The sequence below is a fragment of the Canis aureus genome, chromosome 25 (genome assembly GCF_053574225.1).
Source record: "Canis aureus isolate CA01 chromosome 25, VMU_Caureus_v.1.0, whole genome shotgun sequence".
In the NCBI taxonomy this organism is placed as follows: Eukaryota; Metazoa; Chordata; class Mammalia; order Carnivora; family Canidae; genus Canis; species Canis aureus.
Genome location: NC_135635.1, coordinates 3402348 through 3417967, shown reverse-complemented (window position 1 = coordinate 3417967; position 15620 = coordinate 3402348). Strand labels below are relative to the sequence as shown.

At 56.6% G+C, this 15620-nt stretch overlaps 2 protein-coding genes across 6 annotated transcripts in view; both read left to right on the top strand.

Annotated features, from left to right (window-relative positions):
- The window catches only part of SLC4A8 (solute carrier family 4 member 8), a 74560-nt gene extending 67557 nt beyond the window's left edge, over positions 1-7003 (top strand). For all 3 annotated transcript variants that reach the window (XM_077869996.1, XM_077869997.1, XM_077870000.1), the window contains 2 exons: positions 9-104; positions 1747-7003. In XM_077869996.1, coding sequence (XP_077726122.1) covers positions 9-79 — 71 coding nt within the window. In that variant the 3' untranslated portion in view covers positions 80-104; positions 1747-7003. The remainder of the gene's footprint in view (positions 1-8; positions 105-1746) is intronic.
- Positions 7004-11675: 4672 nt separating this feature from the next.
- LOC144296799 (uncharacterized) lies at positions 11676-15405 on the top strand. 3 transcript variants are annotated; one of them, XR_013363755.1, is made up of 2 exons: positions 11676-13044; positions 14526-15405. XR_013363755.1 is itself a non-coding variant. In XM_077869995.1 (2 exons), the coding sequence occupies exons 1-2, from the start codon at positions 12134-12136 to the stop codon at positions 14829-14831; spliced, it is 453 nt and encodes a 150-aa protein (XP_077726121.1). In that variant the 5' UTR covers positions 11695-12133; the 3' UTR covers positions 14832-15405. The 3 variants fall into 3 exon arrangements, 1 of the variants encoding a protein (XP_077726121.1); XR_013363754.1 differs by having other exon boundaries at positions 11676-13166; XM_077869995.1 differs by having other exon boundaries at positions 11695-12280.
- Positions 15406-15620: the final 215 nt, after the last annotated feature.

Genomic DNA, 15620 nt, shown 5'->3' with positions numbered 1-15620 from the left:
GATTTCAGATGCGACCCCTCCGAGATTAATATATCTGATGAAATGCCTAAAACTACGGTATGGAAAGCTCTCAGTATGAATTCTGGAAATACAAAGGAGAAGAGGTAAAAAAAAAAAAAAAACTATAATTGCTAATTTTTGTTTATTTCTGGCTTTTAAAGATAGCAGTCACATTGAAAGTAAAATATCTCTTAGTTGCAAGATTGAATTGTCTAAAAAATACCACTTCCAGGGCTGCCGCTAACCTCAGGAGAATTGCTAGAAGCCTAAGAAAAGGACACATGTTTTCTGACTATTTGAACAGATGTGCTATTTGGAGCTGCCCCTTTACACAGCCCCAGAGTCAGGCTGGGATTATTTGGGGATGTAAATTTGCTTTATCTATTTGATCATCTTAATCCGGTTTCTAAAAGTTCCCATTTCCGAGGCACCAGGGTGGCTCAGTCGGTTAAAGCATTCGACTCTTGGTTTCAGCTCAGGTCATGATCTCAGGGTCATGAGGTCAAGTTCCACACTGGACGGAGAGCCTGCTCGGGGTTCTCTCTCTCTCTCTCTTTCTCTCTCTTCCTCTCCGTCTGCCCCTCCCCCAGCTCATGCACTTGCTCGCTTTCTCTAAAAAATATATGTCAATAAATAAACAACAAAAAAAAAAACATTGAAAGTTCTTATTTCAAAATTTCCCTGGTTACTGTAACTGCACAAACTAGAAAGGAGCTAAAATGTGCAGGGGCTGAGTGTCAATAGTGTTGATAGAGACTAGTTAACTCATTCCATAATGACAATTACTGCCAACTAAAGATTCTAAATATAGTAACAGTTTACATATTTGGGAAACGAAATTCTGTATATCATTTGCCAATAGCATAGATCCATTTTCATCAGGTTACTGAAGAAAATGGAAGACTCGAGGCGTCTTTGCCTTCACTGAGGTAGGCTTTGCACCCAAATTACTTGATTGATTTAGTCCAAGCTATTTTAATTTAAGAAGTCAGATAACTAAAGGCAAAGTCTTAGGTCTATATTAAAGGCAACTTTTTTTTTTTTTTAAGAATTGTGTATTTTTTTTTAAAAAATATTTCATTTATTTATTTGACAGGGAGAAGGAGCGTGTGCATGAGCAGGAGGGAGGGACGGAGGGAGCGGGAGACGCAGACTCCCCACTGAACAGGGAGCCCAGTGCAGGGCTCGATCCCAGGACCCCGGGATCACGACCTGAGCCAAAGGTAGATGCTCAACCACTGAGCCACCCAGACGCCCCTGAAGACAACTTTTCTAGTTAAGAAAAAAAGGCAGTAAGTAGGCTAGGAATTAGGGGACCTGGTCTAGCCATTCATCCTTGTATAAGTGGGCAGGCCATTGTTTCGGGGACTCAGTTTATTCAGCAGTAAAGTGGGGATAATAATACCGTCTCCCTCCTGAGAGTGATCTGAGGAGGGGCTGAAGTACTTTGAAAAGTCACAGCCACCAGTGGGTGGTAGTGGTAGGCTGTTTCTTCATCGAATGGGTTAAAATAAATCTGTGCTGAATGTGAGTGAAATATAGAATCTTGTTTCCTTCAGAGGAAAATCCAGGCAGCTGTCGAAATGTATAACGCACATGGTTATTTTTAGCCAAGAACTAGTCTACTTGTAAATGAACTTAAAATACAGCCAAATCCAAATTGTGGTGACATCTTCAAAGTATTGTGTTAAAAGCAGGAGTGAATCATGTGTTCCCTTTTTGTCTAATTGTAACACTTTTATTCAGTCTCTTCAACTAAAAGTCTTTGCTGGGAAGGAAGATTTGGGCCGTGAGGTGCCTCAGGGAAGTTCCGGTTACAGAGAAGATGGCGAGTCTCTCCGAGAAGAAGCAAGACCAAGCCTGGCCCTGTCCGCGGTCCCGTCCAAGCCATGCCGAAGCACTGCGTTCCCCGTGCTGTGCGTTGGAGGGCACGCGCCATCCCCATGGCAGCAGCCAGCCGCCAGGTGTGAGCGTGGAAGCGGAAGACCACCTCCTGTTGGTACTTCTCTTCTTCCTTTCTCTTTCTCTTCAGAACTGCCACCAGTGAAGACCCAGCTTCCCACCTTCCAGACATTCTCTCTGAACCTCTCTGCTGGCCCGCAGAGCCATATGGATCCATTCCATGAGTTCCCTCTCCTCAAGGATGGGGTCGGGGCATGGGAGGAGAGCAGAGAGCAGAGGGAGGGCTCTCCAGTCCCGCAGAATCTGCTGGCCCCGAGGCAGACCTGGGCCTTGGTTTGATGCCTCCTCTGGGGGATGCTGGTCAGACCCAGAGGTCGTCAGGAGGGCCTGCCACTGGGAGGGTCGGCGGCCTGGGCGCGGCCAGAAGGTGCCTCCGCCCCGGGCGCGTCTGTGTCGCTCCCTAGCAGCAGCCATAACTCGGCAAGAACCTTGGATGATGAAAGGGCCACGAGGGACACTGGAGTTGTTTAGCTCAGACAGGAAAAAGCTCGGGGGAAAATCAGTAATGCTAAGTGAGGACCGGCAGCTTCTCTCGGTTTCACTGAGGATGGACCAAGAGGATGAGCTTCAGCTGCTGCAGAAGGAGTTGGTTTAGACGCCAGGAAGGGCTTCCCAGCCTGAGCGTTTGTCAGAGTGCCTGCTTTCTAGACTCCTGGGGAAGGTTTGATAAGAGTGGCTTGTGAGTAGGAAGGGAGATGAGCTGTTTTTATTGGCCATGTTGTGGAAACACCCATGTTTTGCTGCTGTCTCTTGAGGATACGTTCTGATTCGACTCCTGGAGAGACCAAGTGCGTATGATTACGTGATTATGTCTCCTTAGCTGCCTTAGTAGCGAACCATTATCAACTCAATGGACCAAAACCACCTTCAGCCATGTGGTTTCTTCACCATCACGTGTTTCTTTTGGTTGACAGACATTTTGGCTCTCAGATGTAAAAAGCCACACTGGGAAATGAACCTTAAGTGGTAAAATTAATTTTGGTATTTAGTTGAGAACCAGATTTCTAGTTTTTTTCTCCTCTTCGCTGTTGTGTTGAGTACGAAGCGTTCGGGCCCCAGTGTGTATAGGCCTTCTCTGCTTCTGTGCACAGTAAGTGTGCCGGGACCCACGGAATTCAAGCACATCAGTTCTCCATCCATAAAATCTTGGTGCGGTGGGACGTTCCTACGGGTTGCTCTCCTTTCGTAGGTGAAGAGTTGGTGATGAAACTGTTGAATTTTGCATTCCTCTCACTCTTCAAATATGTCAGTGTATTCTAGTCTTAGCCTGAGGACCTTTGAAATGGAAGGAATCCTGCATTTCTTTGACATTTCCCCATCTCCTAGAACCACGCCTCGTCTAACGCACAGATGATTTTCAGAACACTTAACCCAACTGGTACAGGATGGACGCCAACCACTCAGAACGGATGCCGGCTGTAAACAGGCAGTACGCGGGGCTGTACCGGTGCCTGCTGGCCGAACGCCATGCTGCTTTCAAACGCTGAAACGATAACCCTTTGAATCATGGGTATTGTTCCTGGATTGTCTGATTTCTGCTCACAAGGCTGTTTTAGGGACAGCCTCGGCTTCCCTTTATATGGTGCAGACAGGACCAGGCATGCATCTTTGAACTCTATGGGCATTAAAATCTTTGCGAGCCAAAGCTTCACATTTTATCATGTTAGCAGAAATGTGATGATTGTACCCGTTTACCTACCTAATGTAGAAAAATCGGAAGACAACCTGTCGGTGGGAAAAGCTTTCCTGCTGGCCTTCCCAGTCTGTCTCTGGCCGCTTCCTTGAGCTTGCCTCCTCCTCCGTCTTCCTTGTTCTCCGAGGACTCGCCCACATTCCTCCCCCCTCCTGCCCCTCCCATCTCTTCCTGCTACCTCTGTGTGGGAAGGTTGGTGACCGCTTCTCCTGTCCCCTCAGCCTCAGCACAGCCGGAAGGAGTGTGGCAGGACAAAGCCTACCATACAACAAGTTAGGTGACACTATCACTCAGAAAAATCTCTCTCCTAAATACCCATGTCCCATGATGCCTTGTATAGCTAGGCCTCTTGAGAGCCGGAGACCTGTTAACTGCGTGCAGTGCGGTCACAGGACCTTGGGTCTACTTCCAGGTCCTTCCTGAGCCCGACGCTCCTAGGTTCCTACACCTTAGGAATACTAGTTACTTTGGAAGCCTGTGCCAATCCTTGTAGGCCATTACATCTTTCTCAAACAATAGCCAGCCTCATCTCTGCTGCGTCTCAGTGGTAGAAACCATTCCCCGCTCTAATAGTCTCTCTTTCCCCAACTCCCACCAAACGCTCGGCCCCCATCCTACCCGAGTGCTTCCTCGCTCACGTCTGTGGCTGGTGGCCCTGGTGGCAGAGTCAAGCTGGGCAGTGTTTGGGGTAGTAAACTGGAAGTGGAGGTGAATGTGTGTGTATGTGTGTGTGTATGTGTGTGTGTGCATGTACGTTCATCAACAAATGCAAGTGCGTCCACAAGATGTCCTTGCTGCTATTAGGTAGCAGCTGCGTACCTAAGCTGGGGGGACATTAAAAAAATATGATCTTTCTCCTATCTAGGGCTTCTCTGAGAGAATAGCCTGATGACAAATACAGGCAGATTAGCCTTTAGGAAAAGGTGTTTAAACTCAACATCAAGGAGGAACTGACTTAGTGGTAGAAAGCAAGGCAGGTAGTTAGGTAATTTCTGTACCAGGTTTGCTTGGCCCAGAGAAGCAGTCTGCCCTTCAGTGCAAGGCGAGTTCAGGAATAGTTGGAGAGTTGGCCAATGCCCTGATGTGTCGAGGTGGGAAGGGAGGGAGGCCGGGGGTTTAAGAAAGTGGTGGTAGGTGAAATCTTGGTTCTAGTGGTAAGAACGGGTGTTGCTGGGTGGTTGGGTTACTTCCTAGCTCGTGACATTGAGGGAAAGGGTTGGTCTAGAGAGAAGGGGAAGACGCAACCACGTGCGGTGAACTTGCCAGATCTCTTTGGTTGCAGAGAACACAGGCTCCCTCCTTGTGTCCACATATGATTTCCAGCTTCTGACGAGGGAGGGGATTATCGGGAGATAACAGCACCTGTCCCCACCTCAGTCATAAGGGGAGAGAGGGGCCGTGAACCGTGTATTCCAGAAGATGGTGTGAATAGTGGCTCTTTCTCTTTGTCTGGGCTGTGATTGGCTTTTAAACTAACCGTAAATATTTGATAAAAATCTGACAAACGCTAAGCCTCAGGCTGGGTTGACATCTCAGGCTATGACAACTGTGACCTTGAAGAGGTCTCTGATTTTAGGAATCTGTGCTCTCTGCTCATCCAGAAAAGACAGTTCCCAGTTTTACTGGGACTCTCCAGACTTCCCTCTTAGTAGAGGAATCAGCAGTTCTCCCTGCATCTTCTCTATCGACTTCACTGTCCATGTTCTGAGTCTACGTTTTCCCGAAGCATAGGAGGTGCCACCCCAGGGCCCCCGGCTTTCCTTCTCATTGGCGTCGGAAGTCCCATCCGCTATATTCTCTCTGCTACTATCTCAACTTCTCTAAATTTTTCCTTGCAAGAGTGTTGGCGCCTCCTCCTAGGACTTTGAAGCAGTCTTTCTAGTTCGTCGCTGCATTTTCCTCGGACTTCTCAGGTTTCTAAGACGCATCCTGGCAGGACATTCAGGAACCTTGCACTGAATGTTCTCAGGCTTCCTGACTTTCTTTTGGTTGCAGCTGTCAGGCCTCCGTCACGTAGAAATTCTTCCCGTGGGGACTGACTGGCCACACGAGACATCTTCCAGGTTCTGGCTCTTTTCCTGACTCAGCCTCCTCAGGCAGCACTTCTTCCCCTCTCTGCCCAGTCTCTCAAGTTCTTGGAGGCCTGAGGCTCCCACTCAGAGGTCCCCACAATCCCCCCAGGTGGGGGTGGTGAGAGAGGTGAGGAGGTTGGACAGGTCTGGGGCTTCTCTGAAAGGGGACTTACTGGTTATTTTCCTTACTTGGTGTAAGAGACCAAAGACTCAAGCCCTCGAGCTCATCCACATTTCACTGTAAACAGAGACGCCCCACAAGCAAATCAAAGTGGTTTTTCTTCCAAATCTATTCTTTTCGATTCGTGGCGCCCGTGTTCTCTTACGTGAATGACAGAGAACGGGCAGTTGGCTCAGTTACCATTTCTCCACCAGAACCAAAAGAGCGTGAAGGCGCTGTCTCGCTGCGTGAAGCACGAAAGGAGGAAAGAGCATTACGTGGATCTCTTCAGTAGGAAAATTCAGGAAGTGGAATGATTCATCCACAGGCATCATTCCTTTAGGAGGTTCTGTGCTCAAAGGGAATGGAACGGTTTCTGATCCTTCCGAAAAGAAAACGAGTAGCATTTTTCTCAAACCTACCCCACTTTCAGCATTGGAGAAAACAGAACTTCTTCTTCTAGCTGCTGGCATTAATATTTCCTGAGAGAGAGAGAGAAAACCCACCCACGGCGCTTTTCCAAGCCCCGCAGACGGCAGCAGAGCTTGGGCTTCTCTTAGCGGGTTTGCGATCGCCTCCGACAGGCAGGTTTTCACACAGGCAATAATGCTGCAAAAGAGGCCACAGTCCCGTCCCCCGCTCCTCTCCCCCGTCTCCACTCCCCCGAGATGATCAGCCTCCCTCGTGTGCACCTGTGTCCGTCTGTGCGGCGGGGTAGACGCGGCCGCCCTGAGCTAAGGGCGTCAGGTGGAGAGCAGAGCACCCTTCCCGCGGGAGGGGACAGCTTGAGGTGCTGGTACATTTCTCTTGTTTTCTATGTTCTTCTTTCTAGTAGGTCTCATGTAGAGATAGAGATATTTTTGTTTTAGAGATTCCAAAATATATATTTTTAGTGTAAGAAATGTACCCTCTCCACACTCCATGGTGTAAATAGAACCGAGAACAAATGTGTTGTTGTGATAATCCCATAGCAATCTGTGGTAGGAATAGGACCCTCTCCCTTGCCACCAAGTCTCTCGGTGTGTGTCTGTGAACTAGGGGAGGCGATTGTGACACCTCGCCTGCCCAGACCTTCCTGTGCTCAACGGGTGACAAATAAAGTCTGTGTAAACTGTTCACACCTGTGGTGGTTTTTGAGCCTGAACCAGGGGGCCGAGCCAACGCGGGCCAGTTTCAGAGCGTGAAAGAAGAGTGAAGACGAGTCGTGGAGATGGTTGAGAGAAAGGGTGGGGAGTCTGCTGGGCGCGCCGTCAGAGGGGCATGTGTACCCCCTGCTGCAGACCCGGCATGGCCCTTGGCAAAGAAAGGGACTGCCTAGACTTATGTTTGGGTGGGGGGACAGGGAAGCGGGAAAAGACAGCCCAGTTTGGAGATAAAACCAGGCCCATGAGAGCAATTGCTAACATTTAAGGACTCTCCACTAGCTAGAAATTCAGATTTTAGGAGCACCTCGCTGGCTCAGTTGGAAGAGCATGTGACTTTTTTTTTTTTTTTTTTAAGATTTTATTTATTTATTGAAACACAGAAGAGAGAGAGAGAAGCAGAGACACAGGCAGAGGGAGAAGCAGGCTCCATGCAGGGAGCCCGACGTGGGACTCGATCCTGAGTCTCCAGGATCACACCCCGGGCTGCAGGCGGCGCTAAACCGCTGCCATCGGGGCTGCCCAGCATGTGACTGTTGATCCCAGGGTTGTGAGTTCGAGCCCCACGTTGGGTATGAAGATCACTTAAAAATACATGAACTTAAAAAAGTCACTCCTCCCCTTAAAAGAAAAAATATCCAGATGTTAAAAATTGCTTTCACTCTGGAGCATTTGGGGCTTGAGGGGCAGGGGGTGTCCTATTTATCTTCATCTCAAATCCATCTGTTGGAAGGTTGGAGAAGAGGGGAAGAGGGAAGCAATGGAGTATGAGCAGAGAGACCAGTGAGGGGGTGAAAGGCAAGCGCGTGGGGAGGCAGTGAGCAAGCCTCACCGGGTTCCTAGAAAGGGAGGCGCCACCTGAAAGCCCCCGGAACGCGCAGCGCAGTGTGAGTATCTTATTAAGGAGAACCAGGCCACGCTGGGCTGTAGACCCAGAACTCCCCAGCTCTGAAGCCTCTTGCTATCTTTTGGCTATTTTTTAACTATCCTGACAATGTACACAACATGCCCTCCGCGTCAGAGAAACCTGCTTGGATGGCACGGAGTCTCGGGTAGTGGATGGGAAGGCCGCCCGTGCGGGGCACTGGCCAGTTCTGATGTGGGGGAGCACTGAGCACGCTCACGTCCAGAGGACGGGCCTCAGGGTTGTGCAGGAGCCCATAAAGTAGCACATGGAAAGTACTAGACTGGCACCCGGCTCGCACCGAGCACACAGTCAACAACAACCAGTCTGGAGGGGGGGTGCTGGGGCGGTCAGCTTGGCAGCCGTCACATCAGGGCTTGACCAGAGTCTCCGCGGCCCCTGGGTTTGCCCCTCGCAGTCGTCCCCAGATGGCTCCAGAAGCCCCAGGCGTCCGTCAAGCGCAGGAAGAGAGAGGGCATTTCTCCAGCTTCTCTCTCCCTACTTATTTTTTAAAGATTTTATTTATTCATGAGACACAGAGAGTGGGGGGGGGCAGGCTCCATGTGGGGCCCAATGTGGGACTCAACCCCGGACCCCGGAGTCACGGCCCCAGGTGCCCCCGTCACTCTGTCTTCTCAAGGGGAAAATGATTCCTAGGGTTCCGCGGGCCCCACCGGGTGGGCGGTCAGGACGGAGCCGCCACCCCGGGCTGAACCGGGAGCCAGGTGCCTCGATGTCCCGCTGCACCCGGGCTCCTACAGGATCAAGGCAGGCGGGGCAGGAGGTGACGAGGTGGCCCGGGGTGCACCGCAGAGCGGACCAGGCAGCAGCGGGACCAGGGGTCTCCGGGCACCAGGAGCGCGACAGCGGGGACCGCAGCGTCCTGCAGGCCACTGGGCCTCCCGCCTTGATGCGGTTCGTTCGGGGAGACTGAACCCCCCGGTGCCTGGTCCCCACTCTGTGCCCATTACGTCGAGGGCCTGGGGACAAGCGGGGACACTGATGTTTGTAAAATTCTCCGGGCGTCCTTCCGGGCAGGGCGCACACGGCTCCCCGGGGCTTCCGTGGCCGCGGCCTGTGCCACTCCCGCCGCCTCCTGCGCAGCCCCTCCCTGTGCCTGGCCTGTCACCGCCTGAACCACCTCCACGTCCTTTCACCCTCACTGTCTCGCCACTTCCAGGGGGAGCCCTAAGATGGAGAACACCTGACTGGTCCCTTGGGCCCCGGCGTGGTCCTCGGCCGGGGCCTCTGGGTCTGGAGCCACCCCTGGGCCAACTGGGCGAGAGGGACACGCAAGCAGGGAAAAGCATGGCCATCAGGGCTGTTCCTTCAGCAGAGCTGCGGGGTGTGGGGCCCTCCTGGAGGGGGCCGGGGCCAGGGAGACGCAGTAAGTGACGTGTCCGCACGTCCTAGTGATGACCTGGCCACAAATGCCCCTTGTAGTACCTCCTCCTGCTTGTGTTTAATTACGGGGACACCCGGACACACATTTGCAAGAAAACTGTGCAAGTTAGTGCGCTGCTCCCTGTCCAGCCGTGGCCCACAGCCTCGCGGGGCCGGGGCGCCCTGACGGAGGGGAGCGCAGAGCTGCCGGCAGGAGGCCCAGGGCGCGGGCGGGGGGGTAATGGGGGGGTGACCAGGCTCAGCCACCAGCAGCGCGATAACAGGTAAACCAGGGACACGCCGGCCTCGGTCCAAGTCCTGGCTCTGCCTTGACGCCTGTGCGACCTTGGGCAACTGGCTTCGTCTGTGCCTCAGTTTCTCCACTGAATGGAGGCCCCAGTGCCACCTGCCTCACAGGGCCAGCAGGGAGCACTGGATCACCAGGCATGGCGGGACAGGCGCTCCCTGTGTCGCTCCTCGGGTCCTGGGCTCGGCGGCGAGGCGAGGGGCGAAGGCGAGGGGCGAAGGTGTTAGCTCCCCTTGGGCTTCCCGGCCCCAGCCGTGTTGCCCGGCCCAGCTTGCACCTGAGCCTTTCATCCGGGTGCCGGGCGGCGGCCCCCCAGGGGTACTCCCCGGGTCCCCAGGACAGAGGCGCGGTGACCAGGGTGGCCCAAGCCCGCTGTGGGCGCGTCCCTGTTATGCCGGGGCCCCCACTGCCGCTCCCCACTCCCAGAAATTACGGACTGAACGACAATGGCCCGAGTTCCTTACTACACAGCGGACCAAGAGGGCCCAGGCCTTGACCATCCAGGCCAACAGGGAGTTTCCTAGTGACGTCGGCCTCCGTGAGCCCAGCGCCGCCTTTGGGCCCGAGGCCTCCGCGTCGCCCTGGCCCGGCTGCTCGGGGGACGCACCGCTTCCGTGCACAGAAGAGTCCGACGACGCTGCAAATAGAAGCCGGAGAAATAGGGGCCCGGAGAACGGGAACAGTTACGTCGCTTGTAAATGGCAGAAGCTGAGCTCAGCGTTCGGGGGACGCGTGGCCTGAATGTGGCCGGGCAGGCGACACGTGGGTTGTGTCTTGAATGAATGACCAAGGGCAGTTGTAACCAGTCCTGGGCGGTCCAGGGAAAGTTCTCCCAACAAGAAGCGCGTCAGGGTGCATCGTGAGGAGCGAAGAGGGGTCTCCTGCGCCGGGAACCCGGGGGAGGGACTGTCACCCGGCAGGTGGCTCGGCTGCGATCCCCTGTATCGCCGTCGCACGGGGAGGGCTGTGGCCTCTGACCCGAAGCAGGCCCTCGAAAGGAGCATCAGGAGAACAGAGGGGAGCTTGGGGGCCCTGACCGCTGGCTCGTCCCGTCCCGGTCCCGGGAAGGGCGTGTGGGACCCAGAGGCCCGGCGGCCCGCGGGGGGACCCCTATGCAGCAGGCACAGTGGTGCGGCCCGTGGGCTCCGTGGGGCAGGGGCACCCGGCACAGCCCCTGGTCGGGGAGGCCGCCGAGGCCGGGTCGGGGCGGAGGGGGAGAGGAGAGGGCATGGGCCACGTGGCAGAGGCGCGGGTGGAATGTTCTGCGGGTGCTGGGTCGGGCTGGCTTGCTTGCGGCTCCAGGACCGCGCGGGAAGCAGCTGCATGCCCAGGTGGAGACGCAGAAAAGGGGACTTGAGGAGACAGGTAAGCAGCCAGGGTTCCCCGGGCCCCGAGCCACCCTGGGGGGACAGGTGGCCGGGGCTCCGCAGGACCTTACCCCGGGGCAGAGGGAGGCTCTGCAGGAAGCTCATCGGCCTCGGCCTGGGGGGGGCAGCGCGAGCTGGCAGGCTCCGGAGAGGCCCAGGGCCGCGGCCACCAAGGGGCAGGGCGGCGACGGAGACGCTGTGGGGCCGGGGCGGCGTGGGGCGCCAGCCTCTCCAGCCTCAGCCCAGACCAGAGCTGGCGCGGGGACAAGGAGGACTCGCCGGCCGGCCTCGGTCCTAAGGCCGCAGAGCGGTCCAGGCTGGAGGCGGCGCTGCCGGGGCCCCGGGGGTGCGGGGTGGACACCGGGGCCGCGATGGGGGCAGACGGGGATGAGGCGCGGTGGAGGTGGGGTGCAGGGGTGGGCGGGCAGCAGGGGTGTGGGCTGCAGGCCGGCGGTGAGGTCGTCTGCAGCTGGGGCCGAGCAGGAGGTTGGGGCCTCGGCCCTTTGGGTCCCCACTGCTCCAGGGCAGGGTCTTTGGGTCACGTGTGTCCTAGGGTACACGGACCTAGGTTAAAAAGATAGGGTTCCAGAATGACATAGAGGGCGCTTTCCTGGCTGTCCCCAGCCCCCCCCCACCTGCTGTGATAGGACCTCCAGGCTTGCTCACTCGCTCTTTTTTTTTTTTTTTATTTATGATAGTCACAGAGAGAGAGAGAGAGAGAGGCAGAGACACAGGCAGAGGGAGAAGCAGGCTCCATGCACCGGGAGCCCGATGTGGGATTCGATCCCGGGTCTCCAGGATCGCGCCCTGGGCCAAAGGCAGGCGCCAAACCCCTGCGCCACCCAGGGATCCCTCTTTTTTTTTTTTTTATTAAAGCTTTTATTTATTCATGAGAGGCACAGAGACACAGGCAGAGGGAGAAGCAGGCTCCCTGCGGGGAGCCTGATGCGGGACTCGATCCCAGGACCCCTGGGTCACGACCTGAGCCAAAGGCAGAGGCGTAACCGCTGAGCAACCCCCCCAACCAGGCGTCCCCTTCCACGCCCTCTTAAAAGACCCCAGAGCTGACTCGCGTTGCTCCTGAACATGGTGACCTCAGTGACAACCTCTCCGTGCCAGGCCCCAGTTCCAGCTCTCTGAGCCATGCCCGCTGCTGAGCAAGACCCTGCCACCACCGCTGCCTCCATCACCCGCCGCGGACATGCTGTGCCAATCCATGCTGCCCGGGCCCGACACCCCACGCACCAGGGCGCTCTGGGCAGCAACGCTGAGCCATCCGTCCTGACCGGGGTAAGGAGCCCCCTCTCCCAGTCAGGGAGGCTCCCAAAGCCTCTGAGTTGCCCTGGCTCCTCCGGTGTGCCAAAGGGAGAGTGTTCACTGCTGGGAGGCCCACGTCCCCACTGGGAGGCCCACGTCCCACAGAGAAGGGGCTGGAACAGGTTAACCTCTACTACTAATTCCCTGCCCCTGTCCGCCCAGTGGTGTCCCATCCATGTCAGGGTCACGCGGGCAGCAGAGGCCGTGGGTGGGGGCGCTCCTGGTGGGAGGTCGGGATAGAGCCGGCTCGTTGCTCACGAAGCGTCCCTGATACGAGAAGCTGCCACACCCGGAGTGCTTAGCAGTCGTCGAACACTGGGCCAAGTCCTCTAAGTGTACAATTCATTTAACTCTACAGCAGCTCTTTGGGGTGAGCATGGTTATTCCTTTTTTACGGGTCTGGAAACTGACGTTAAGAAGGTTAAGTGATCTGCCCGACGACGTGCAGCCAGGAGATGTCAGAGTTAGGATTCAGACGTAGGTCTTTCTGGGTCCAAAGCGCATTCACGCCCCAAACCACATCATCGTTCATTGTTCTGACCACACTGGTTCAGCTTGTCCGGTCGCCGAGGCCCGATGAACGTTTGTTTGAGGGCTGACTCATCTGGTTTGGCCAGATCCGCAGCGACGCGCTCGCTGATTCAACAAGTGATGCTGGTGCCAAGCACCGCTCCAGGGCTGAGGACGCGGCGGCGGATAAACGCACGGTGCTTCCAGCGCAGAAGGGGGTGACCTAGGTGAGCACGTGCCCCTGAGGGGGCGGCCGACCTCCCCAACAGGATGCGCCGCTTGGAAAGCTCCTGGAAGGGGCCTCGGTCTCGGGGTTGCCGCAAGGCCCTGGGAGAGGAGACGTCAGGAGGTACGGTTCGGGGCCTGACTGCCCTCGGCCTCCGTGTTCCTCCTCCGTGCAGTCCCGGGGTCGTGTTTCGTGGGACTCGTGGCTGTCTTCCGCGGTCGATGTCCCCTGAGTCTGCGCAGGGCGAGCAACCGCGGGCTGTAGGTGTGGTGAGGCCGCAGCCCGCAAGACTGGACGGCTCTGAGGCCGGGGACCCAGGCGGCTAAGGGGGCTCCCACGGGGGGGCCTGGGATCCGATGGGTGAAAGCTGGAGCTAGTGGCACCGGGGCAGGGGAGTCCCCCTGGGGACCTCGACCCTCAGGGGCCCCCCTGGGGCAGACTGCTGCCCACGTTTATGGGGCCTCCTAGGTCTGCCACATTGACCTTGACGAGAGTCCGAAGCAGGGGGTTTGTGGCCTCCGATCTCCTGCCTGGAGAAGGCAACACGGATCCATTCATATCATCACTGGGTCACAGACTCAGCTTTATTCAGCCTTCAATGAGTTACTGGAAAAATCTAAGCAGAAGGCGGATGCGTTATGTCGCGGGAGGGATGGCCACAGCCCCAGACACCCCTGCGACCTTGCAGACCAATCCCTGCGGCTGGAGTGTTCATCCCACTGCCACAACCAGGACGGGGTGGGGGGGGCGGGGGGGGTGGGGGGGAGGCGGGGGGGGATTGCCCACCCACCGAGGAAGGAGACACCTGCCCCGGCCTCTGCACCAGCTTCTCCCCAGGGTGACAGAAGCTAATCACCTGCACGGGCTCGTCCTTCCCACCCACGTCTCCCCTCACGAAGGGCCAACAGGCCCAGGAGGCTCCGCGGGGCTTCATCCTCTTCAAGCCCCAGCTCCGGGCCTCGCCCGCTTCCTGGCCCTCGCCGTGGGTGCCCAGCCCCGTGGGTGCCCAGCCCCATGGGCGCCCAGCAGGGCCCGGCCGGCCGCGGCCCCCTCCCATCCGCCGAGCCCTCAGCCCCACCCGGGGATCAGGAGCGGGTGAGCTAAGGGATGCCGCGGGGCAGGGGCCATAGTCTCCAACCCCTTGGCAGCCGGGTAGTGGGGTCATCCTTCCTAGGGTAGTGGGGTCATCCTTCCTAGGGTAGTGGGGTCATCCTTCCTAGGGTAGTGGGGTCATCCTTCCTATTTCGTAGGAAGTGCCGCTCCGAGCTGCTTAGTCACTGGCCGAGATCACGGAGCCGCTGGGGGCCCCATTTGACTCCGAAGCACTTTCCTCTTTGGACTTTGTTCATTTACCTCCCAGAACCTCTGGGGGAGGCTCCTGGAGCCTTTCACGCTGATGTTTGTTATCCAGATACGACATTATTTCCTCACACTAAACATGCTTTTTCCTACTCCTTATTCTGCTCCCTGCCTGCACCCTAGGGAGGCTGTGCGTGTTCACAGGAAGACGTTCCTCCCCCGGCGCCCCAGCCCCCGGGGCCCCCCAGATTCCCCTCTACTCAGCCGGAAGAGCGACTCCAGAAAGTTCCCTGCCAGCGCCTTAGACTGCGAAGCGCGGGTGTCTCTGAGCTGGAAGGAGAGGGAGCCCGCAGGATCGGGAGCCCGTCCCTCCGTTCTCCTTTGCTGGGTCGGAAGAGCCCGAGCGCCCGGGGAGCAGCTGCTGCCGCCCGCTCGTCCCGCTGCGGGGGCTGCCGGGCCAGGCGTCCCTCTCCACAGCAGCCCTCTTAGCAGACGGCATCTCACTTGATCTCGAAACCGCCTGTGAGCGATTATCCTTATTTCCTTTTAGAGATGAGAACACTCGGGCCCCCGGGCCTGTCCGCGCTGTCCTGGCTGTCCTCGTGGCCTCCTGCCTGGGTCCATACACGTCTCATTCCTTCTCCGAGCGGACCTTCACCTGCGGTTTGTTTCACGGGTCGGATCCCGCACATTTACCATAAACGGAAATCACAGAACTGTGGAGCCACTGCCGTGGATGGCCAGTGGACGCGGCGCGGCTGTCCTCGGCTCAAGGCCTCTGTGGGGCGTAATCAGGGAGTCAGTCAAGGTTCCTGTCTCATCTGAGGCTCAGCTCCTCCTCCAAGATCACTGGGTGTTGGGAGAATTGAGGCCCTTGCAGCTGTGGACTGTGGCCCTCAGCTCCTGGAGGCCGCTCGTCTCCGCAGGCACTTTACAGCAGGGGCCAGCACGAGAGCGCCTGGCTCGCCTGATTAAGCCAGGCCCACCCAGGATAACCTCCCTTCTGATGACCTGAGACCAACTGATCAGCCAACTTGAGTTACATCTGAGCAATCCCGAACCTTGGCTGTCTGATGGCACCTAACCACAGAGGGGCATCCCCTCACCTTTGCTGTAGCCTGGCGGCCAGAAGCAAGTGCTTCTAATCTCCCGGCTTCCACCCACACTCAAGGAAGGCGATTATACAAGGGTGTGGATGCCAGGAGCTGGAATCACCAGGGGCCATCTGATGACTCTGCTCACTGCAACCAAGTATAAGAGTCTGCAAAGATAAAAAAA

Excerpts from the sequence above, each read along its gene's own strand:
- LOC144296799 (XM_077869995.1), top strand. The coding sequence starts at position 12,134 with ATGCCCGCTGCTGAGCAAGACCCTGCCACCACCGCTGCCTCCATCACC. Across the intron at positions 12,281-14,525 it reads AGCCATCCGTCCTGACCGGG|GGAGGCTGTGCGTGTTCACA; the intron begins GTAAGGAGCCCC and ends CCTGCACCCTAG.